Source organism: Musa acuminata, chromosome BXJ1-8 (genome assembly GCF_036884655.1).
Source record: "Musa acuminata AAA Group cultivar baxijiao chromosome BXJ1-8, Cavendish_Baxijiao_AAA, whole genome shotgun sequence".
NCBI lineage: Eukaryota > Viridiplantae > Streptophyta > Magnoliopsida > Zingiberales > Musaceae > Musa > Musa acuminata.
The window spans coordinates 50074230-50098792 of NC_088334.1; the positions used below are offsets into that span (position 1 = coordinate 50074230).

The following is a 24563-nucleotide window of genomic DNA, read 5'->3' on the forward strand; positions in this document are numbered from 1 at the left end:
TTACAGACATATTTTTATAATGGTTTATAATTTATTAATTATTTTTATCTATATGTTTTTTATTTTTTAACATAATATATAATTATTTTTTATAAAAAATAAAACCTATGTTCTGATCCGTCGATCGATCAGTCTCACTAATAATATGGCGATCATAGATTTGGCCGTATCGATGTCTGGTCCGATGAAGGCTTTCTAACGGTCTCTCGAATGCACGTCCAAAACCGAGCCGAGTCCCGGTCCGGTCCCTATTACTCGCATTCGTATACGCGCTCGAACCGCGTCGGTTTTCTACGAGTTTCGGGGCATTTTGGTCTTTTAATGGGCTGCTAGGGCTTTTTAACAGGCAATAAGAAGCGAGACATCGACTCGTCCTCCATTGCGCTACGCAGCCGGCGCCGTTCGCGAGATCAAAGGCACGGGAGCGTGTAGAGCGAGCTCACGGGATCGAAGCCATGGCGACGCGTGTGCTGTCGCCGAAGGAGCAGGACATACAGATGATGCTCGCCGCCAACGTCCACCTCGGCGCCAGGAACTGTGACTTCCAGATGGAACGCTACGTCTACAAGCGCAGATCCGATGGTGACCCCTAGATACCGCCTCTGCGCTCTTCTGTTTTCTTCTTTCCTTGATGTCTGATCCTTTCTTCTGTTTTCTTCTGCTTTCTGGCCGTCCGGGCCTGAGAGGAGTAATTGATAGTAGCGTTCCATGAGGGTTTGGTAGTGCTTTCTATTTGTTGTTCTGGTTTCATGTTTTGCCTTGCAAGTTTGATATGATATGCTAATGGCAACGAACTGTGGTGGGGGAGAAATAAGTTTGTGTTCTTGAGAGTGAAGGTTGACTGTCGTCGCAGCTTATGGCTTTTATTCTCATATTTGAGGATGATAGGATTTACTTTTTTGGTTCACAAAGAGATTTTGCTGTGGTGATGCAATGGCGGCATTGTTGTCATTGGAATGTGGAAGTAGGTCCATAATATAGGCAAGAACATAGATGAGTAGTGTGCTGGGTTCCATCGGAAAACCCTAGGAACACCTCTCATGTAGATGCCCCATAAGATGTGCTTATGTAAAGGTAATTGAAGGTCATTTTTGCCTACTTATCATTAAATAGATGCAGGTTGAAAGCAATAAGGGGACCTTAAGGATTCTGTAAGCTGAGAATCACATTGAAGAATGGATATTGTTTCTTGTGAATGACATGGCAGTCATGCAAGTAAAAAAAAATTAAAAACAGATATTGGTTCTTGATACATTATAGTACACTATAGTGGTCGTTGTGAAGCACAATGTGCACAACATATCTCAGTATTCTCTACTGCTGCAAACAGAAGGTTTGCTCATCAGTGGAAATTGCTAGTTTGTTCCTCCGATTATGTCACCATCATATTAATTGTTGGTTGACATTGTATATCAAAACCCCATTTGGTCAATTGTCTCTAAATAACTCATGAATTTATAATCCAAAATTTATTGATTATTCAGCATCTTTTACTCAGGAACCTAAAAAAATTACAATTACGTTTGACAGGAAGATATGTTTGCAGATTGTTTTCAAGTGTTCTGTACAGATTACCATAGTGGCTTTTGTTTAAGTTAATCACACGTTTCTATTTATAGAGTTTATTGATTTATGTTTAGTTGTTTTCGCTCATTATGTTAAAGTATGTTGGTGAACAGTGTGTTTTTGTGGCTGAAATATGAAATTCCATAATACTAACAACAAATAGAGTATAAATCCCAACCAATATTCCTTTTCTATTTACTAGAGCTTATAGTACTCCCAAATGACTGGTTTTGATTCACCAAAGCACCTTGTAACCTGAAGTAAGGACCAATCTGATTAAACACTAAAATGTATAAACTATGAATGAACTCATTAAAGGGCCACCTGATCTGAAAGAGTCTTATGGTTTGATGGATATTTTGGATAGTGTTGTAGAAGTTTATTTCAGTTCCGGAATATTGTTCTAGTTTTCACTAACTAGTAGTTTTTCACATATTAATATGTGCATATTGCATTTCCTTGTTCGTTTTTTATTTTTATTTTTATTTTTTATTGTTGACCTAGCAAATTGTCTTTATGTAATCATATAATCACCTGCTAAGCCCTGTTTCTCAACAATTATACTTTTAACTGTTCAGGTGTACACATCATCAACCTTGGTAAAACATGGGAGAAGCTTCAGCTAGCAGCTAGAGTCATAGTTGCCATCGAGAACCCTCAGGATATTATTGTCCAATCTGCAAGACCATACGGTCAGAGAGCTGTTTTGAAGTTTGCACAGTACACGGGTGCTCATCCTATTGCAGGGAGGCATACACCTGGTACCTTTACCAATCAGCTTCAAACATCTTTTAGTGAGCCTCGCCTTTTAATCCTTACTGATCCTAGGACCGACCACCAGGTTAGAAAATCTGTAAAAAAAATGAAGTTTTATATCTGAACAGATAGATTATTTAAAACATTGTTTGATCTTTTTACCAACAGCCTATCAAGGAATCTGCTCTTGGAAACATTCCAACAATTGCCTTCTGTGACACTGATTCTCCAATGCGATATGTTGATATTGGAATTCCAGCAAACAATAAAGGAAAACACAGTATTGGCTGCCTCTTTTGGTTGTTGTCAAGGATGGTTCTGCAGATGCGTGGCACCATCCCTCTTGGGCGTAAATGGGAAGTAATGGTAAGCTTACATAAGTTGTTCACCTCTAGTTTTCTTTTACTGGCCTTAGCAAGGCATGCATTGATGGATATGCCTTTATTCAGGGTTAAGAAAGTCTTAATACAGTTTGGTATAATCGTTTTTAAATTTTTAGATTATTAATGGTAATCTTTTAATGGCAACCTTGGCCTTGAGTTTATGTGAACCCCATTGCTTCATAATAGGAGCATCTTAAAGCATACATTTTGTAGTCTTGTACTCCAAAATTCTTTATGCCTGTTAGTATAAATTTTTATTACACTTGAGAACTATCTGTATAGTGATTCCCCTGGGTTCGTTGAAAAAGAATAGCTCACCATACTACTGTATCATTTACCTCTTTGCTCTCTTTTTATTTTATTGAGAAGTAATTAGTTTTTGTTTGTCCCTGAAGTTAATGGTGGTTCATCATCAATACATATTGGAGGTGTTCTTTTAATACCTTTATTTTCTAATTAAGCCAGGTTGTTGCAGGTTGATCTGTTTTTCTACAGAGACCCTGAAGAAGCCAAGGAACAGGAGGAAGAGGAAGCGCCAGTTGCTCCCGAATTTGGTGCAGTTCCTGGTTATGGTGCTATGGTACCAAATGAACAATGGACTACTGAACAGTGGATGCCTGATGTGGGAGCTGTGCCTGCCGTCGTGCCTCTGGTTCCTGGGGTTGAGTGGACTGCTGCTCAAGGTTAGTCTCGGTAATTGTATGATATATTTTTTTAGAAAAACTCGAACTCACGATGTGATGATATTTATACAACAAAGTTTATATTGACCTATGATAAGCTTTAATGAAATCTTCAGGTTATTCTCACCTGATTCCACAAAGGCTTACTACTTCCTCTAACCAGACATATAGGCAAATGATACTTAGGGTTTACCCTCCGCATCAAAGTAATGAAATATGGTGCATCCAGATTTGTTTCCCTTGTCATTACCTTTTTATCCAGATTTATTTTTAAAACCATTAACACAATAATTCAGGAACTATTATAATTTATCAGTTACATAGGGGTGGCCGAATTTTTTTCTGTCACTAATTGCAGCTTGACAGGATGTGATTACTTTCTTATTGAGGTCAGTGTAGTCCTTGTCATCACATTTATGAGGGTGTTAATCTTTTATTCTTGTAGTTTGTAGAGAACAATTATGTCCAGTATAAGATAATTTTGATATCGGAGCAACCGGTAGATCTTTAAGAGAGCAGTTCTCGGGGTGTATATTACCATGGCATTAAGGTTTAGTGTAATATGGCACATAAAATATTTACATGTGTACAAAGCATGTTAGTCAATCTGCGTTTTGTACCATTGCAAAAGAAACTATAGTGCAATTCTGTCTCTCAAGGAATGGATCTGACATGTTTGTCTTTCTTATCGACAGCTCCCATAGCTGCTGGGGGATGGGATGTGGCTGCTGCTCCACCTGCTGATGGTGCTGTTGCTTCTCCTCCATCTGGTTGGGAAACTGCTCCACCTGCTGCTTCCTCAGGCTGGGAATCATGAATGTGTCAAGTAGTTTCAATTTTTGTATTTATTTAGGTAGCACTTTCAGTGCCTCTGGATGCTTGCTTTTCTCACCATTTTACTATCCACCTCTGAACCTGTTAACAGCTACTAGTGATTTTTTTTCCTTATATATTAAGGCCTAGCGATAGGCTAATTGCGAGTTAATTATATATTAATTTCTATACTTGGATTCTATTAATATCATAGTTTTTGTATTTAAAAGATTTATATTGAGATTTTTTTATTTATACAAGTGAAATAAATAATTTTATTTATTTTAACATCGTTAAATGTATTGATGGAGAATATAATACATTATATTATATATTGGATTGATATGAAAATGATAATTAAAAAATAATTTTAATATTTTTTTATTTTTAATATGTGAGATATTAAAATTATTTTTTATCGGTAAAGTCATTTGAAACATAGAGAATATTAAAATTATTTTTTTATTTATCATTTTTGTGTTGCTTACTATCATGTGGTGTATTGTTTGTCTTTTCATGGAAAGCATTGTATTTTGTCTTTTCATGGAAAGGATTGGTTACAGATGGCATGAATGTTTCAACCTTCAAAGGAGATAATGAAACTATTCGTTATGTAATGCTTTGCCTTTTTCGTGCAAAATATTATCGAAGAGAGCGAAAGATTAATCGCGCATTAGTTTTTGAAAATTAAGCATACATGTACTAACAATTTAATAGGATTTGTGACCTTATTTAGTCTACTAGTCAACCTATATTTCATCATCTAAATAGCATTCAAGCCTTTACATTTATTTTTTGGTTATCCGATGGACGCCTCGTATATGTCGTCAGCTCAGAAGGTTTCTACTGATGTCACTTCTCTCACACGAACTAATTTTGCCTTGTAAGATTGGCAAAAAGATAAAACAGGTTACAAAACATTTGATCGCAGGACAAATGATCTGAGGCAATATGTTGTTGTATGTAAAAGTTCAGCACAAGTGCTCCTGCAACACCATTGCAGAATCAAACAACATAGATGATGGACTCATAGAAATGAGTTTGGACGAAGTTAGCAATCATCTATTTTTATCTTGACAAAGCTAATGCCAAAGAAGAAATTGGTCACCATAAATCTAATTGTCATGCACATATTTGCATTCTACTCCAAAATAACACCTTCCTTGGCGATAGAAGCGACATGATTCTCTGTCTCTTATAGGATATTGCCTCTTCGGTGGAATCTGGTGGAAAGAATTCACACTAACCAAAGGTTGCATGTGATGGGAGGAGCATGCTCTCTGTTGAGGTAGTCGATACTGGTGATGACGGTGCAACTGGTGCATGTCCGGGAGATAATTCTGTTTATGCAATGTTCCACAAGTGATCTGATGATGCTGAAAGCCACCTGAAGTTTGCTTCGAACCTTGGTGAAAAGAGTTCTGATTCTCAGGCATGATAGGCTTATCAGACCTCATATTCAGATGTCGTCCAGGCCATTCTTCTAGATTTTCCTTGAAACTTGTTGCTTGTTTCGGATCATTTGATTCGACCGAATTTAGATTGTGCTGCAATGATCGTAGATGCTGAATCTTGTGCAGTTGAACAGCAAATGATTGATGCTTTGTAGTAGTTGGTTTATCAAACCTCATCCATAGATGAGGTCCAGGCCCACTTACTGGCATCTCTTTGAGGATTGTTTCCTGCATAAAATTCAAGTCGACTGAGTTTAGACTCTGCTGAGGTGGTTGTCCATGTTGAAGCTTATGTTGTTCAACAACAGCTGCTCGAAATGGATCAACTTGGCTGAGAATTCCCTTTTTTCCTACCGTTTTACTACTACTTTTCTTCTGAATCCTGTAATAACAAATGAACAAAAGATCAAGAAAATGCCATTAACTTAAAGAAAAAATGATTGACCAATAAGCTTCTTAAACAACATATAATAATAAGAAATAAATATCTCAACTTAAAGATTACCATTCAATCTCTTGTAATTGAAATCTAACTTTTTCTAAGGTCATTTCAAGAGTAAAGGATTTACTCAATTGCTTGGTATGTAAACTATTTCTTTCCTAAATATCTCCTCAAGGAACCAGGATAAGAAGTTACAGAAAATGCAAGGTCATTTAGTTAATAGTCCTCTACATGAAAACTTCAGTTAAAATCTCAGGGGGGAAAAAAACTGAAGTCACAGGAAAAAAGAAACCTTCATTTAGTCAAATTTTTACCGGTCCAATCTGTCTTTTTTCAGCATCTTCTCCTGGATCCTATTATCTCGAGAAAATCGTGCAAAGGATCCTCTTGCATGTTTCTCCTGCAAAACTTTTCTCCTATTCTCTTCATCATCCCACCTCTGCAAATCAAGAAATTAGACCATCTGTTATAGCAACACTCGTGTTTCTTGTTATGTGCATTGGAGAACACCCACCTGCCTCATTGTCTTGAAACGGTAGAGGTTTCTTCCCTTGATAAGGAGGGGGTAGAGAAGAGGTAGTGTTTTTTCTCCTTTGCTCCATAGCACCTCAATCTACTCCCAGAATGACAGTGACATTCTCTTAGATGTTATGCAGTGGTTGATAAAGGTTAGAAACTTCTCTACTATGGTGTTTATATCATACTGTAAACGTGTGTTGCTGCTTGGCTGCGCCATAGCTTTCCTTCACAATCCTGCCGGCTACTAACCTTATACCACAAGGGGGACCTGTGGCACTTCTTGATGCAATGCTAAACCTGAAATAAAGTCGGGCAGAACGAACATATGAGTTAGATACGTAGAAATGGAGCATGAACAATGAAGAATCATTTTTAATATTTGAGATTTTCAAAAATGATCATGAGTATATATAGACATGTTACATTTCATATACATTCTGCTCAAACATCACCACATCCCCAGTGCAGGCATCACCTATAGATAGAGAAAGAAGCATTGATTGTTAATCAAATGTGTGCTTGATAGATCAGCAAAAAGATGCTGATATTGTTTTATTTAATCAAGTAACAATAGCCTTAAATCTTGTACCCACTTAGTTATGCTATCTTAGTTTATCGTTGTTTGCTTAGAATAATTAGAAGCCATTATACCACTAAATGTGCTTTATTTAATGCTTTACTGCACTGAAACATGAATCTTACCTTTGCAATTAACCACAAAGCTAGAAATCGGATACTTTCTTTCTCCACCACCGTCTTTGATCCTGCAATTGATTATGTAAGATAAAACAACTTAGAAGCGGACAACTGGTTCGTGTGTAATGCTTATGCTAATCGAAGATTGTTGACTCAACATTGTGTGCCAAATAATATGTTCTTTGGGTGACCAACCATCAGTTATAGGACATGGCACACATACACTTACTTTCCAACAAATTCTTAAGTTAATAGTGAAAGATATAATAGTTATATTAAAATTTACATACTCTAGGTGCTCTCTGATTCGCCCTATGAGGGTGTCCTTCTTTCCTGTTAACCTCAGCCCATATTTCCTCAGATAGACCTTGCACTGATCGACTTTAAGTTTCTCCATCTGGCCATCTGTCATCTCAAGAAGATCGACTAGACATTAGGTATTGTCTCAACAAAAGGAAGATAATAATTTATCCGAAATCATTTGTACATAAACAATTAGCACAATAGAGCAAATCTTGATGACTCTTTGTTAACATAGAAGTAGTACGACTCAAGAGACATCTTTACGTGCAGAAATTTGCTGGGGCCAAAAGACAAAACTTGTTCCTTTTGAAGTCTTCAAGAATATCAAAATTACTATGGAAATTACCCAGGAAGGAATATAGAATATCAAAGCAACAATGCGTTGGCATGAGTCCAAAGAAGTTCTTAAACAAGAAAAACTACAAATTGTTGAAACAGGGGTTTCAAACTGAATTAAAGAAAAATCTCAACATGACTAAACATGAAGGAGAAGCAAACAATTGTTAGATTGAAACCGCAACGAATGTTCAATCAACTATTTTCTCTTTATGTTATAAGAAAATTTCCCCCTTTTTTCTTTATTTCTACATAAAATATGCAATGGCAATTAGTGTCTCAAAATATAGAGGATGAAAACGGAACTGTCAAGAATATAAAACTATAGGCTTAAGCTTTCAGACGCATTGATAAAAAAAATACAAGAGGAACAGGAAGAAAAATATGTGGAATGGCATCCGACTGACCTTTGATAAGCTTCTCGACAACCTCGAAACATTTCCTATCCTTCGCGTCGAGCTCCGGAATCTCCACCATGGGGCAATCCGACCCATTTTCTCCATCCCCTTTTCTCGTTTTCCTGTATGTGCCAAAACCAGTTTCAACAGAGAAAAGAAACGGAGTCCACATTCATCTCTTTGATCGAACGAGACAAGAACCCCTACCGACACTTGGATTTCTCGAGAGAGATACTTGAAAGGGCCGATCGCGTCTCCTCCAGGACATCAAACGTAGGATCTTCCTCGGAATCATCCGTCCCGCACAAGTCGCAATCCAACTTTCCCTCTTCTTCCTCCTCCTCCTCCGAAGAACATTCATCTGCATCAACATCATTATTGTCTTCTTCATCTCGAGGACCCGCTACATCTTCCAATGGTTTGAGCTCACGAAGGGCGGCCATTGTATCGATGGTGGTCTTTCCTGTGTTTCCCTTTTAACTTTGGAGGAGAGAGAGAGAGAGAGAGACCGTCGGCAGAAACGAGGGTTTGAAATTTAAACGGGTTGGGTCTCTTTTGGGCCTATTTGGGCCAAATATGACTGCTAAAGTACTGGGCCAAACTATTGCTCCAACTCGCCGTCGCCCTCTTCCTGGACGCCCTCCGTATGAACCTCCCCTTCGGCGCCGGGCTGTCCTTCACCAGGCGGCTCGGCGTGGCTAAAGAGTGAGAGGAGGCGAAACTGCAGCTGGATCAGGGCCGGCGGGGCTTCGGGGCTCACGACGTGGGGGTTGTCGGGGTTGGGAGCGACGGCCCTGATGCGATAGAGGCCGAGGGCCACGGAGAGGGCTACGAGCCACGCCCATAGCGCGCCGGCGAGGGAGGCGGAAACCACGGCCGGCGCTTCCAACAGTTCCATTCCGGGAAGAAAAGCTGAGTTTTGGAAACAGCAACGCGAACGGTGAGCAGTAGATATAAGGGTGGAATAGCGAAACGTGGACCGTCGGATTCGGCACTCGTCGGATGGGGAAAGACGACGGGAATGGAGCGCCGGAGATGCAGCTTCGAAGAGACGCAACGAGGCGACGCGTGTAAGGCGGAGGAGGAGGTGGTGGCGGTGGAAGAGTTCGCCTCCCGTGTCTCGACCGAACCAGCATATAGGGAAAGGTCTCTTTACTATTAGTTCCTTGAGTGGAACCCGCTTCCGGGGCATCCAACGACTAATGAAAAGAGTCCTTTTACGCGTTTGATGACGAAGCCTGTAAGAAAGGGCATCTCATCGTCCACGTCAGATGGGGGCCACTGTAAACTTCCTATAGTGGACCGAGAAGGCAAGTTCATGTGGAGGCCCAACAAAGATACACATGAGTCCAACATCAACAAGTTCTTTTAAGAACAAGAAAAATATATTGAATTATAAAGGACATTTTAACTTAAAAACCTTGAGGGTTTAATCAAATAGCATCCCATACTTGATTTTTATCTATGGATTTTGTTTTTATCAATTTAATGAAAATATCCCTCCCTCCATTAGTAGCCTCTAATCATCATCGTCGTCGTCGTCATCCCGGCACTACCCTCTCCTCTTTTCTCTTTCCTCCATTATCATTTTTCTTTTCATTCCTTCTTCTCTCTACTCACTAAGGCTTTCGACAAGCAAAAAGAGATGAGGAAAGAAAAAGGCACGAGTGATGTTAGTCACTCGTGATGGGAGCAAGAGACAACGAACAATATTGTTTGTGATGGTAACAAGAGATAACAGCAACAACAGTCAAAGATAATATTTATGATCGAAAATTATTAATAGAGAGAAAGATATTTTTATTAAATTAATAAAAAATAAATATTCGATGTAAAAAAAGAGGATAAAATGGCTAATTATAAATATAATCCTTATTAACTATGAAAAATATATTTACTAAAATATTTATAAAATCTTTACCTATCTTTATTAATTATGAATAACAGTCTTTTCAGATGGGATGACGGTTTATCGAAGGCCTATGAAGCTACGCTGTTGGAGGAGGCTACAAGAAAACAAAGGCGATGCCAACATGAGACTAAAGCCAAAGGCTATGGTCAATCTGATCCAAACGAGGAGAAAGGTGGGAGTGTGAGTTGTATTTGTCAAGGGGAAAGAGAGAGAGAGAGAGAGAGGTTAGAAGTAATTTATTGACGAAGGAAAATTTGCAACAATCATATATTCCAGCTACATCTAATTTTTCTTTTCCTATGATTTTTTTGTGTAGCATAATTTTTTAATCAAGTCAAGAAAATTAAAATATATTTTCTTATCCATCTTCATGTCTTCAGCTACCCCACTTCACACCATAAAGTCTCCCATAACTATGTTTATATTATATTAAATATTTTTTATTATGTTTGCTCTAAGTGATATGATTATTGTTTTGGCTACCCCTTCTCTTGGACACGTTGTTCAATCTAAATAATTCATCATTGAAAACATTTAATCTCTTATAATCGAATGTATAATGAGGGTTTTAAAAATTAATACTAGAGCTCCTATTAACTTAATCCACATACAAATCTTACCAAATAAAAGTATTAAGAGTGAAATCAATGAATCAAACATTCTTCGTATTTTATCATATTAAGTCAATTTCAATTTTTTGACCGCATCCCCCAAAAATAATAATACAATAATATTCAAAATAAAATATTATATTGAGTCGATGGTTACAATTGACTCTTTGACTTCTCGTCCTATTTTCTTTAGATCAATCTAATAAATAACTAATGCTCACTATATGTATATTATTTTTAATGAATAGATCATATATAAATAAACATATAAAATATGATGGTTTCTAGAGATTCCAACATTTGAAATTATATATTATTATTATTTAAAATGCATTATTGAGTCCATGCTTGTTGGCAATGGAAGAGCACCGAACCAATTCACCAAACAAATGCTCTTGTCATCTTCCACAAGCCAACTTGGGTGGTGGTGCATTCCTCCCACCGCCATCAAGCGGTCCCCCATTCTTCATATGTCTTCCACATAAAAGCATGAATGGATTCTCAATCTCCTCCTTCCTTCCTTATCTCTTCCTCCCCCCATGATCATCATCAGAACACACGCAAGAAACAAAGAAGCAAGAAATGCACTGAACTCAATTAACTAGGTGCATTTAGGACCTTAGGTGCTAGCCACACTTTCTAGCCAATTAGGTACATGAAGTCAAATGATTGATCGGTCTGACCAAGAATTGCATCAAACATTTATTTATAGCTCTGCTCAACATTACAAAACGATCCATCTCATCAAATAATAATAATAATTAGAATTAGAATGTAATTTTATTGTCAAAATGATCATAACAATAACAACAATATAGTGCTAGTCATCTATTTATTATATAGCAATATAATTCGATATATATATATTTCTTTCTATGTTTATTCATCCCTCTGTCTAATCAAAAGAACATCCAAATCCAATCAAGAAAGGGGCAGTGTAGAAGAGAACGGCGTAGGGAGTAAGCACAACAGACGCATGTAGCCAATGAATAGAGTGAGTGAGAGAAGGGAACACGTAGTGTTTAGATTGGATGGGCCCCTCATTCTGTGGTGCCCACTCGAACCTTACGGTGGTGAGTCACATGGACTCCAGCTCTGGGGTCCACTATCAGTAAGTGATGATGGTCCCCTTCCCTTGTGCTTTCTCCCTTCCAAGACAAGCCCACAGTAATGGGTCCTCAACTACTTGCTTACATAGATAGCTCTATGTAATATAATATTAGTATGTTATGTGAATTTATTGTGTTCATAGCATAGTGAAGAAAATTATTTTATCCGGATCAATATTTCTGATAACACAAGATCCATGAGCTTGTTCGGTTTCACACCATTTCCAATAAAATCTAGCAAAACTTGTTTCGATCGGATCGTGACCGACCGATCGACGGATCGAATTTGCATTTGGTTGGATTCAGGTTTTTTTTTGTGTTGTAACATGTAATACTGTCATTTTAAATAAACTAAGTTGTGGAATTATTTTCTCCATTTGTTTTCACTTAGTATAAGTAAATGGGTTTGTGGTGTGATTGGAGAAGCAACATGGTTGGTTCCCATGAACTTGTAATTTCCAAGTTTCCCCAATAATTCTTTTGCAATATATAGCCATAATCACAGCATATTAATGGTATTATTTAGTTGATTGAAGAATATATGTTATTAATGTCACTAAATCAGTTCTACATTCTTAGGTTGATGTCCCAAAGGCATTCTAGCATCTCTCTCTCTCTGTATACTAGAGAGAAATGGAATATATAAATATATGTTTGGAACATTAGGACTCTTATATTCACATGAGAATGCATTGGGTTTGATCTTCCTAAATTATCTTGATTATTGACTTTCTCACTTCAGACTGTTCACTTTCTTTTCTTTGTGAATTGTCTTTTGATAAGTCCTTTGCATTCTAAATTATTATAAGATTCTCAATTCATATGCTTTTTTTCTACCAGCAAGTTTTGTGCTATGGAAGGAGAATATATTCTGACATGCAAAAAGGTATGCTTAAATCTTTAGTTGATGTGAAATATGATGACACCAGTAGGAGTCTCCCATGGATACAGCACTTTTCATTTCTATGTCATGATGTTTGGCATCACAAAAGATTTTGAAGGCAAACCTTTTATGTAGCATTATTCAATATAAAAGAATGAAATAAGTAAAAACCATGTCTATGAACAGCTCAACTTTCTTGCTGAATGAAACAGAAATCTTACATAAAAATAAGAGTAATACCACACAATCAGACTTAAAAGTTTTCTAATCGACAACATTAGTTTGCTTATCGACGAATACTTGAAGTCACCAAACTGAAGGATCCAACAATTACATAAGATCTATACTGCTAAATCCAAATTAACCACTTGTACAATTTTCACTTTGTGAAAATGGCACATTGTAGATTCTTAGGATCATGAGCCAATCATTTTACCCTCACTCAGATGCTAAAACATCAAGAGAATTGAGGATGCTTGCACATTGCTGACTGCAGAAACAGTAGCAAATGCAACAATGTCTTTTAGTATTTATAGCAACCCCATGAGGCCTTGTTTAGTTGCCTTCCAGGACTAGGAAACTGCCTTGTACTTTAGTCACCATTGAGAGACATGAGGAGCCACTCCTGCTTCAAGCACACCGTCAACAGAAGCGTGGAGGTGGAGAAGCCAAACCACAAAGAAGAAACGCATCTCTCCGGTGCGTACATTCGTAGTCTTGTCAAGCAACTGAGCTCCTCGAGGTCCAGAGCTTCAACAGATCCATCGTCAGCGAAAGAGGAGGTTGTAGGTGGTGTTTTCCAAGATCTTGACAGCCATGGTGAGCACCTTCATGGAGCACAGCAACAACAACAATTACCAAGGTCAAGGCCACCAAAGAAACAAGTGAGAAGAAGACTCCACACAACCAGGCCTTACCAAGAAAGATTGTTCAACATGGCAGAAGCTCGAAGAGAGATTGTAGCTGCCCTCAGATTGCACAGAGCTGCCATTAAACAAGCAAATGAACATCAGCAACAACAACAGAACTCGGCACCAGTATCAAATTTCAACCTCTCTGCACCGCCCTCGAAAGAAACATCGAATGAGCTGATGGGTTCTGTGAGGAACGCTACAAATCATCTGCCGAATTACAACTTTACTAACTACTTGCATGGCACTCCTTTCTCGCCCATTACTTTCCCTTCTTCCTTCTCGTGGGCTTGTCCATCGATGACACCTTTGTCCATCTCTGATAACCTGAATTTTCCTTTGCCTGATCAGCCATTAGGCCTAAACCTCAACCTTCAAAGTTTCAAGGATATCGACATTTCCTTGCGCCACAACCACCGCAATCAACAACCAATTGAATCATCACAAGCTTCATCATCGTCTTGTTCTTATTCTCCTCCTAGTGCCATGTTGGGTATAGAATTACCGGCTGTCTCAAACAATTCCAAACAAGCCTCTCAAGTTCGATTGGACCCTGCATCCATGCCGCTGCACCTGGCGATGGATGATGAAGAGATGGCAGAGATACATTCAATTGGGGAACAACACGACATGGAGTGGAATGATAAAGTGAATTTGGCAACAACAGCATGGTGGAGTAAATTCCTGAAAAGCATGGAAGGTGGCCTAGAGGAGAGAGAGGGTGGAGTCGGTGCAGATAGGCTTCATGTGTTTGATGAGTTCCTAGATATACCATCTTGGATAAATGATGGTGTCGAAGGGAATACAAAGGAGACTTCCTCTTCTCAGCAAGATTTGGATGACAATTTTCAAGTGGAGGATTATTTGCAAGATACATCCTTGGCAAGGTAAGTGAAAAAATTGATGTTTCCAAAGGTTTAGATCAGTTTTGATCAATTGCAATCCATGACACAATCAATACAAAGCCTAATTCTTTTACTGACTGTTTACTTTTTCTGAAAGCCACGAAAAAAAAATCTATCTTCTGAATTTCAATATCTGCTGAAACAATGATAGATCAAAATTTGATGAGATTGGCATACGTTGAATTTTAGCTGCAAAAAATTAGTCATCATGTGGCCTAGCCACAAAGTCTTCTGCATGTGATTTAAGTCACAGACAGCATGATCATCAGAAAGACCTTCATTTATTCGGTTGACACATTATGCTGAAACTTATTGTCTTTTGCTTGTGGTTTTTATTTTCTCTTGCAGCTTGGATATTGGAGAAATTGGATATTGGTAAGAAGAATGGTTTTCAGAGCGAGAAAGATGATTTTTGACAAGGGCTATTTCATCAATACTTCAATAAAATGAAACTCAAGGTTCTCTTGGAGATTGCAGTGTAACGAGACTCACAATTTTCAAAGAAATCTTTCATCATGACCCAAATAAAGTGCTCTCTTAGATATAGAATGGCAAGTTCAAGAGTTGAATACAATGTAACAGGGAACAGTTTCATTTTCTTTGAGATGTCAAAGTTTTTGTTTTTGTTGTTTGTTACTGACTGTGATGGATGTGATGTGAAATGACTAAATTGATGACTATATATAAGCCACACTACTGGACTTAAAATTCAGATTACCACAGAGCATACCTTGATTAAGACATTTGAATATTTGATTAAAAGAAAAATAGAGAACTCAATCAATGTAGAGCAGGTAACTCAACTATATCACATATTATCCATTCTAATACAATAAAGTTTCATTTGAGATTAAATTGTGATCTTCGATTCAAAAGGATCAATTCTAACCACATCTGAATCTGGTTTGATTAATCCAACAAGAAGACTCCGGATGTGGAATTTTTCAGATTTTCTGAACAATTATAGCCATTGAAGCACGTCTTTTTATTTCCTCAAATTTCTTGTATGATTTTGGGATTGTATTTTTCTAGCTAAGAGTCGTAGTGAGGAATTTATCTGTGATATTTACAAGAATTTTGTTCATAAGATCATAAGAAAAGTTTGAACTCACTTGTTATATCCCCCTCCCAGTCTATCAAGCAATAATCAGTTTACTAGCAACAAGATGTTTTCCTTTTAACTTCTATGATTTAGTTTCAACTTTAACCTAGCTTCTTAAGATCATCACAGAAAGCATGGTCAAGGAAGTTGTCACCTTGGTGAGGTTGCCAATCCTAGTTGATTGCCACTGCACAAGGTCCAAGCTAAAAATGAGCTTTCATTCATGATCTCTGTGAAGTATACTGTAACGAACATTTCAGAAACGTTCCCCACCTAATTTAATGTAAGCCTAACAGGTTTCCATATTTCAAGACTATGCAGTAGAAGACAAGATTAACAATGAAAGAGAACATGAGGCGGTAATTGGGAAAAGAAACTAGTGGCTGCTACTTTCGAAAGAAATTTGAGTTACTTTTTATGCTAGATGTCATTCATGACATCATTCTTCTTGTAACACTGTATGATATGAGTCCAGGAACTTTGGCAACAATGATTAGGTAAAAGATCTTAGAAACAAAAAGTGCTTTTTCATGAACCTTAAAATCTCAAATTAAGGAAGTAGTGCCTTCACTTCATTTTCTTATAAACAGATTTTCAAATGACAAAGGTTGTTGATGTTGTCTAGATATGTAGGAACAGACTCTGATGAAACAGAGGATACTGATGAAGGTGGTTGATGTTGTCTAGAGAATGTTAGAGAACATAAATGATATTCCAAAATGTGGATGAGTTGCAGGTTTTCTTAAACCTTGTTAGAAAATTTGGTTTCCTAAACTCTTTGCTAATCCAATCATCCTGCTGGGAGGACCAAATCAAAATGTATCCTCATTAGAAAAATAACTTACATATTTGTTCCTCACCACAAATTGCCCTTATGGTAGCCTTTTCTCCAGTAATCAAGCATATGGACTTTTTGCAGGAATGGAACATATGAATTTTAACAATCACTTTTCTACCTTCAGCATATTATTAGTTCTGAGTTCTGACAAGATATGGTGTCCTAGTAATTTTGTCAGGTGTGTAGCTGTTCAGGCAATCAAACGATTCTAGATCTGTAAACTTTTGTCACGGGACCGAACTATATAGGACCTACGGTCTGTCAGAAAAATCTCCATTTGCTTCTGCAACTCTTATTCCTTTCATCCTCCTCTCTTTTTCATTGGTTATGTATCACTTCTCTGATCATTTACTACCTGGTCACCTAGATTAGTAATTCAAATATTGAAAGGCATATTGAGATTACAAAAATAAAAATCTAATGAACTGCAATCAAAAAAGAAAACGAAAGAAAAAAATCATTACATGTTAGCATGAAACTTTGGATTTGGCAGCTAGATTCAGTGCAACAATAGCAGTCTATCAGGGGACATACAAGTATATAGAGATGAAAGACTAAATTACAGCTGTAGTCGGTGAAGAAGAAGTGCTTTGTCTCAAATTGGCCATATGAAAATATATTAACCTATATAATTCTTATATATTGTTTCAGAAAAAATCAACTGACACTTTCCCACCAAGAATACTGGGATATGTGGTCTAGACTAGAGGTTAAGAGACTAAGCTTGTCTCCCCATGGTGTTAGCAGACATTCTTTTAGACATGTATGTGCATCATACAAACTGAAGTTGTAGTGTCACACAATATCAGAAACTATACAAAATTAACAACAAATTGAATGTTTATGTTCTTGCCAACCAAGCCTTGACATAGTGTTTGATTTTCTTTCTTTATCTTAAAAAATTTCTTGGCACAAATCATCATGGAGATGTGCCTAAGTATATGACCTAACTAATTTTGCATGCACGAAATCACTTGTTAGTTGTAACACAAAAAAAGGGGTGCATGTTCTTTTAAACAACAAAAGTTGAACTATAACCTCTCCAACATCACAACAATTTTCAGATAGTTCTCTTCATCATCATCATCACAAAGATGTAAAATTGATAACCTAGTTATATATAAGATATAAGATTCTACATGGACTATTCTTGCTCAAAACAGAGAAATAGGTAAAACCACCCACATTTTCTACTGTAAATTTTTAAGGAGTGGATGAAAGCCTTTCTTATATCCTTTGCCTCAATCAAAATGATATGGGCAGAAATATTGAAAGTTTCAGGTTTTACAACATCCCTAATAGAGGCATTTTTCCATAAAAAAAGGTGAATCTTGCAGGAGGCATGATGAGAAAGGAGACATATCCCAACACAGAGAAGATAATAACAGACTAAAGAGGGAATTGCCTTGAACTTCTGAAAGAAAGAAAGAAAGGAAGAAGAGGAGGTATAATGAGACAGACTCAAGGTGGCATGGCCTTACTTCTGAGAAGGTCTGTTCCCACCAATCCCTTCACCACCAGCACTGAGAAGAGGTGCAGCAGACAAATGGGGGTCATCCACCAATCCCCCAAAGTGTAGAAACCTTCCTTCCAAACCCTTCTTCTTCTTATCATACAAGGGTAAGAAGTAAAACAGGGGAAGGAAGATTAAAAGATGTGGTACCAACAACTGATCCTGCAGACTGGCTCTCTCTCTCTCTCTTCATTCTCACACAAACATTTGTATTCTTGTAGTTGTCTCTTTTTGGTTATTTGAGATGATACATCCTAAAGTTAGATGAATGCCAAAACTAAGCATTAATTGTAAAACTGGTCAAGCATTGATTTGGCACCATCTACTTAAATGTGGCAGAGTGATTCATTTCCTGGACTCTTTAATGATGCTCTGGCTGCCCAAACATCAAAATCACTGCCATCTCCACATAAATGACAGAGTCATACTTGGTAGTGAACTGACAGCTGCGTTTTGGTGGTATGAATTCCCCACCATTGCCAACGCAAGACACTGATCTGCTCTAGCAAGTGGAGCATGCAGTTCATCCACCATCGTCTGCTGCCAGCATGACAGGGATTATGTTGGATTGGGTCAGACCTCGAACCAGCCACCCCTCTACTGGTTGTGACCATGACACATGCCTTCTATCTATCTATCTTTTCTTTATTATTATTATTCTTCATTCTTATTATTGATGTTGTTGCTGTTGACTACCTAAAGAGTCAAATAGTTGAATCATCAAAATATTTTATATACAACCAATTAAACTTGCAGTTGAGCATTAAAAAGGATCTACAACGGCCTTTTGGGTCATTGTCATTTAAATTCGTCCTCCTGCTAATATGGATCTATGACGAGATTCATTTCTTGCCATCGTCCGTGTCATCAGCCACATGGATTCGAAGCTTCTGTACGATCAATTGTTGTCTTCTTGTCGCTTGCGTGCTCGAGCTGACCATCTTACTTACCACCTGAATGATCGATCATCTTTTGTTGACCCATCAACTGTTTGTGGTTTTGACTAACTAACTTCAAGTGCTCCGTGCACGTACGTGGACGGGCACACGGCACCAATGTTTTCGAGAAGAACGCACGTTGAACAAGCGTCCGATGATACGAGTTGAATGGTCAGCTGTCGGATGCTGCATCCGTACATCTATTGGACGGTGAGCTAAGTCAACGTGTCCGAGGTTGGACGGAACGATTGTCCGTGTACATCGATCACATAGCGTTGAAACTATTTTTGATTAACGTTCGCTGTGTGCACACTAACATCGGCTCAGCATTTACGTCATTTTGATGAGAATTCAATGCTAGAAATTTGACAGGGTTTACTTTTTCTTTTTCCTTTAAATTCAATCTGAATTCACGACGGTAAACATCGTTGAAATACCAAGTATATGTTTCCATCTGAAATAATAATAATAATAATATCACTGATGTTGTTTAGTTTGATGTTGCTTCCATAGAACTAATATTATTCTGTACTTACTTGGAGTTTCATTATCATCTAACCGATGCACAAGTGCCTGACTCCAATCAAATTAATCATGATAATTATAATATTAGTTTAGCTCTTTTATGTGTGTATATATATATAGCAGTAGTACTTTTGTTCAGATATTTAATTATGTTTCTGAGAAATTGCCATGCGAAACTTTGTTTTGGGTTCTGAATTAACCCAGCTAAGCAAAGTGGAGCCCAACCTTTTCTTAGTCAAATGACAGGAATGGTGCTGACATGGCAATTCCAGATATCATGGGCCCACAAGCCAAGCATCATGATAGTTAAGCCCGTTGGTCTCAACAGTTGAATCATTGGGATATCTCATCAGAGACTATCAAGAGAGCTGACAGTCGTATAGTTTATTGTCGACGACTATAACTTTTTGTGATGATGTTGCAAACTTATTTCTCGAGTTCCATTTTTAGACACAATAAAATGGACTGAGAATTAATATTAGAAATTCCAGAGAGGTGATGAGCTATATATGTCATCGGTAGAAGCAGCAACAGCACCCCAAGCATCCTCATCCTCCTCGGTCCACCACTCCGGTAGTGCTGCTGCTGCTACGAAAGAATCCTCCATCATCAATCCCTCTACTGCCGTCGTCACCGAGCTCCCCTTCCCTTGACCCACCGCCTCCGTCGAATTCTCCCCGCCACTCTCCTGTGCTTCCCCAGCAGGCCGCCTCGGCTCCTCCTGCGCGAACTGCATGGCCGCCGCCCGTATCTCCTCCTTGCTCAGCCTCTCCGCCGAGGGTATATGGGGCGGCTGGTCGGGGAAGTTGAACGCCGCACGAGTGCCACGGAGACAGTACACGGCAGCATCGTAGGCCCTGGCGGCCTGCTCGGCGGTGGGGTGGGAGCCGAGCCACAGCCTCTCCCGGCTGTTGGGAAACCGCACCTCTGCGACCCACGAGCCCCACTTCCTCATCCGCACTCCCTTGTATCGCGGTGACGACGACGATGACTGCGCTTGCTTGCCGGTGGCCGCCTTCTCCATGTCTTTCTCGCTCCCTCCGTAACGTCCTACGCTTCTCTCTCGGATCGATTCGCAATGGCTTTCCAAATGAGGCGGGAAGAATGGGCGCGTATTTAAAAGGAGAGAGAGACAGAAGAAGGCCGCATGGAGACGCGGTCGGATGTTACTGGCACGCTTGTCTTCTGGACGGTGAGTTACGTAACTCCACCTCCGTCGCCCCGGAATCACACCATCCACTACGAGCGCCGTATGAACGCAGGTCCCACATGTCTTTGCCACGTGGACAACTACAGACGGGAGAGAGACGTGGCAGGGTAGATCTGCGGAAACAGCGGCGGCGGCCGGTGTAGCGAGCGCCTTGTCGAGTTTTCTTGTGGCAGTTGGCGTCGTTCGTTGTCCGTGTGTCCAGCGGTGTCACAGAATACAAGAGAAGTGGAACCCAGCAGCAGGCCGAGTGAGGCTTACAACTTGGAATTCACTATATGTGGCCGTCACCGGCTATTCCGCTTCCATTGATGTGTTTGGTTGACCTCACATTGGGTCATCCTTTACCACTTTTATCCTTGAATCTTCTTTTAAGGTGTTCTCACTCGTTGACCGCTCAAACAGTCCAATCAGCGTAGGGTACTCGTTTATAATGAAAAAGATGTGGTTATCTTCGGTTGGTATTCGAGTGAGGTAAAGAGGGGTTTGATCCCAATCATGCATGTTGTTGTTGATTGGATAGTTATCTGATAACGTGGCTGATGACTGGGACGATGCTCGCATGTCATCAGAACTTGTTGGATCCGATAATGTCTTATTATTATCGTAAAGGTTTAAACAATTCGGAAAGGATTCAATTTATATTATGCTCTAACCATTAATCCCTTTTGTTTACTCTATTAGGTGCGTAAGATCAATAAGAATGGTGTTTATTTGCATGATCAAATATAAGCCATTGCAGTCCAAAGCCACAAAAAGCTTTGTGGGTTTGAACATGAAATTTACAGGAGATGGCTCATCGAATTAGTTCTGATGGTTTCCCCTCTTTCGTTTTTTGATCCATGTAACACTCGCTGGTGCTAACTTATAATGGAGTGTTAAGCATACTTTGGGAATCCATATAGATTCATATCAGTAGGGAACTTGTTGGGTCCTTCCACCGGGGAAGAAGGTTTCTACTTCTCTAAACTTGTCACAAACCAATTTGTTATTGTACGAGAATAGATTGATCACGGCAATACCGATTTCTCATTTCTTTTTATGATAATTGTGTTTCCTACATAATGGTATTAACAATGTTCTCTTTTTAATCTTAGATTACCTTTCTCTGGTAAATTTCTCAAAAAAAAATTTGAAGTTTTCATTTTTATCTATAGTGAATCCTTTATTTTTTAAAAAAATATAAGATTACTCTTAATCTTTGTCCGTTGCCTCCACTCCGTCACGAGGCCCCTCCATGTGATCATCTATTGCTCAAGAGTATCGAGGTGGGGGATAAAACCGAGGGCAAAAAGATAATCACAATACCACTTGCGTGTAATTGCGAGGCCTCATTCCCTTTTGCGACATTGATTATCGACTCTTTCCGATGTATCATCGTCATTGATTTTGATAGAGGAAAAGAAAATAATCATTGCAGTGTTTTTCCCCTCGTCTATCGCATGGCCTATTGTGCCATGTGTCACCCGTACCTTCTTTCCAAACTACTCAGCTCCCATGATCAAGTGATGACGAGAGGCAAATACGACGAGAAACAATAGACAAAAGTGAGAAATGATATGCTCCTTAATTAAGGAGGCTTGGAATATAAGAGGTGGTTGAGGACACCTTATTTAAAGATGACGTTTTGAGAGGTGTTCGAAATAGAGATGAGGAGGAAAACAATAATAATGATAAAGAGTATGGTAAAGACGAAGGGCGAGGGTAAAAGCTTTAGTGACACCTTGATAATTGATAGAAGATAAGATTTCCCTAACTATACGAGGAAATCTCTCTATTCTGTTATTCTGTTTAGGGAAATCCTTTCTCCTAATTTGTATAAATATGAGAGGGAACATATTAATACAGTATTGAAGCTAAAGCTATTTCATTTCTAAATAAAGCTTCTTCTCTTCTTCAATAATTGTTCTTATCTTCTATTATTTTCATCATAGTATCAGAGTAGTGAGAAAAGCGAAGTTTCGCTCTTGCTTTTGGCTAGCAACCAACGTCGTTGAGAAAAGCGAAGCTTCGCCTTTGTCCTCACCGCAGTAGCCTTCGTTGATCTGCCAAAAGACGGTGGACTTAAGGAGAACGAAGGGAACGCCTATACCCTGATAGCAACAGCAATCGCAACAGTAGCAGCGATCTGCTCTTGCTCTACTCACAAAGTCATCTTTCCTCTCTATTCTGTTGAGAAAAATCCTCTATTCTATTTAGAGAAATCACTTCTCCTAATTTGTATAAATAGGAGAGGGAACATGTTAATGTATTGAAGCTAAAGCTATTTTATTTCTAAATAAAGCTTCTTCTCTTCTTCGATAATTATTCTTATCTTCTATTATTTTCATCAATCTATTTTTTTCATCAATAATGACAAACAATGATGATGATGAGAGCACCGAACAAGAATAAAGACAAAGACGATAGATGAGAGCCCAAGACGATCACGATTGTACAAAGGTCAAAAGTTAAAAAAAAGATACTGTATGAAAAAAAAAATCTTATGTCTCTTTTTTAAATTTGTCCCACTTGTTATTGATGGCAAGGAACAATTTTTTTGGGTGTTAAATGAGTGGAACTTCGTTCTCATGCATGCATTCAACAAAAGTTGGTATCTATTCTTGTTTTCGCCTGATCTATGAAAATATATTCATCTTCTGATCATGAAGAAACAGTGGTTTTTTTTTTTTTGGCTTTACACATTCTGTAAAAGCTGATGCATCTGATAGTTCATGTTCATTCACCTTGGTGTTGACGTACTCACTCTTAAGAAGTAAAACAGATAGCATCTCAGTAGCTTCTTCTGTCTCCATGATGCACTATTTTTCTCCCTTCTCAGTTGTGTTCATCTGCATGGCCAGTTCAGTCTTCTTATTGGAACTTAGAACCATGCTGCTGTGCTACACTTTGGAAGAGATCAAGAGACATCTGTTCATGGGTGCGGTAGAGATCTTAGTTTCACAAGATTCATTAGCAAACCATGTGCATATTGTCCTTTAGGAATGTTCTCCTCCTCATCAAACATGTACTCGATAAACCCATAAAAGCACAAGAACATATGCGATCCCATTGTCTGCCACCACAACAAAAAAAAGAAGAGGGTTTTGGGCAAGATTAATCCACTAATCCATGATACTAACTTTATTCGCAATAAAGACGAACGTCGTAATCTGCATAACACTGAGATTAACATGGGAATGCGAACACAATTAAGTACGACAAATGCGAGAGCATCAGAAAGTGATGTTCCACCTGCTAAGTTGTCTTCTTCGTGAACCCACTAATCCAATAATGCCATCATTATGGAAGAAAGTTTGCAAGGTGGAGCTGGAGATGACTCGGTCTCAGCAGATTCATAGTGAAGCATCGGACGTATTCCAACCAATGTTTTTTTTGCTGGTCGAAGCTATGATGTCTCAGCCCGTCTCTAACAGGGCTGTCTACTATTGTTTTTCTGCATCAGAATCGAATCGCACACCGAGCCAAGCTCAGTAATTACACAGTTTCTGCATCAAATGAAACCTTGGTAATTCTAAAAAGATAAAAACGATCTATTATATGACACTCAAATACCATCATAAATCCCAAAATAATATATGTGAAAAGAACTTTCTATCGAATTGCTCATCGACCACACCCACGGGGAGGGGGACCCACAAAAGAAAAAGAACAGTAACGACGAAAAGAATGCCACACTGGGTCCCACAGGATGGAGAAGCGGCCAATCTCAAGAATACCTACCATCCCCACTCAACGCACTGACTCACTCATCTCCCTG

At 38.6% G+C, this 24563-nt stretch overlaps 4 protein-coding genes and 1 long non-coding RNA gene across 8 annotated transcripts; 2 read left to right on the plus strand and 3 right to left on the minus strand.

Moving 5' to 3' along the window:
* Positions 1–364: 364 nt before the first annotated feature.
* On the plus strand, positions 365–4373 carry LOC103995841 (small ribosomal subunit protein uS2). Its single transcript, XM_009416555.3, has 5 exons — positions 365–582; positions 2145–2407; positions 2491–2688; positions 3181–3388; positions 4084–4373. The coding sequence occupies exons 1-5, from the start codon at positions 456–458 to the stop codon at positions 4203–4205; spliced, it is 918 nt and encodes a 305-aa protein (XP_009414830.2). The 5' UTR covers positions 365–455; the 3' UTR covers positions 4206–4373.
* A 694-nt stretch (positions 4374–5067) lies between these two features.
* Positions 5068–9692, minus strand: LOC135588591 (zinc finger CCCH domain-containing protein 62-like). 3 transcript variants are annotated; one of them, XM_065080791.1, is made up of 10 exons: positions 8557–9692; positions 8359–8471; positions 7603–7717; positions 7319–7380; positions 7040–7091; positions 6802–6913; positions 6612–6710; positions 6412–6536; positions 6010–6037; positions 5068–5883 (listed from the first exon to the last, which is right to left on the minus strand). In XM_065080791.1, the coding sequence occupies exons 1-10, from the start codon at positions 8790–8792 to the stop codon at positions 5317–5319; spliced, it is 1509 nt and encodes a 502-aa protein (XP_064936863.1). In that variant the 5' UTR covers positions 8793–9692; the 3' UTR covers positions 5068–5316. The 3 variants fall into 3 exon arrangements, with proteins under 3 accessions (XP_064936863.1, XP_064936862.1, XP_064936861.1); XM_065080790.1 differs by having other exon boundaries at positions 5068–5748; positions 5860–6037; positions 8557–9691; XM_065080789.1 differs by having other exon boundaries at positions 5068–6037; positions 8557–9494.
* Positions 9693–13039: 3347 nt separating this feature from the next.
* LOC135588592 (uncharacterized) lies at positions 13040–18329 on the minus strand. 2 transcript variants are annotated; one of them, XR_010476345.1, is made up of 3 exons: positions 18102–18329; positions 13782–13848; positions 13040–13691 (listed from the first exon to the last, which is right to left on the minus strand). It is a non-coding gene; the product is annotated as an uncharacterized LOC135588592 (long non-coding RNA). The 2 variants fall into 2 exon arrangements; XR_010476344.1 differs by lacking the exon at positions 18102–18329 and having other exon boundaries at positions 13782–13920.
* On the plus strand, positions 13476–15392 carry LOC103995838 (uncharacterized). The gene is made up of 2 exons (XM_009416551.3): positions 13476–14662; positions 15029–15392. Exons 1-2 carry the CDS (start codon positions 13476–13478, stop codon positions 15057–15059), a joined length of 1218 nt encoding a protein of 405 aa, XP_009414826.3. The 3' UTR covers positions 15060–15392.
* Positions 18330–19957: 1628 nt separating the features above from the next.
* On the minus strand, positions 19958–20678 carry LOC135589219 (ethylene-responsive transcription factor ERF017-like). Its single transcript, XM_065081504.1, has one exon. It carries the CDS (start codon positions 20618–20620, stop codon positions 20075–20077), a length of 546 nt encoding a protein of 181 aa, XP_064937576.1. The 5' UTR covers positions 20621–20678; the 3' UTR covers positions 19958–20074.
* Positions 20679–24563: the final 3885 nt, after the last annotated feature.

Bases quoted from the DNA above. Each gene is read 5' to 3' on its own strand.
- LOC135589219 (XM_065081504.1), bottom strand. From the start codon at position 20,620: ATGGAGAAGGCGGCCACCGGCAAGCAAGCGCAGTCATCGTCGTCGTCA.
- LOC135588591 (XM_065080789.1), bottom strand. From the start codon at position 8,792: ATGGCCGCCCTTCGTGAGCTCAAACCATTGGAAGATGTAGCGGGTCCT. The intron at 7,092-7,318 runs GTAAGATTCATG...CTCTATCTATAG, and splicing joins CTTTGTGGTTAATTGCAAAG to GTGATGCCTGCACTGGGGAT. The intron at 6,914-7,039 runs GTAACATGTCTA...ACTTTATTTCAG, and splicing joins GAGCAGAATGTATATGAAAT to GTTTAGCATTGCATCAAGAA.
- LOC103995841 (XM_009416555.3), top strand. From the start codon at position 456: ATGGCGACGCGTGTGCTGTCGCCGAAGGAGCAGGACATACAGATGATG. The intron at 583-2,144 runs GTGACCCCTAGA...TTAACTGTTCAG, and splicing joins CTACAAGCGCAGATCCGATG to GTGTACACATCATCAACCTT. The intron at 2,689-3,180 runs GTAAGCTTACAT...AGGTTGTTGCAG, and splicing joins GGCGTAAATGGGAAGTAATG to GTTGATCTGTTTTTCTACAG.
- LOC103995838 (XM_009416551.3), top strand. From the start codon at position 13,476: ATGAGGAGCCACTCCTGCTTCAAGCACACCGTCAACAGAAGCGTGGAG. The intron at 14,663-15,028 runs GTAAGTGAAAAA...TTTCTCTTGCAG, and splicing joins CAAGATACATCCTTGGCAAG to CTTGGATATTGGAGAAATTG.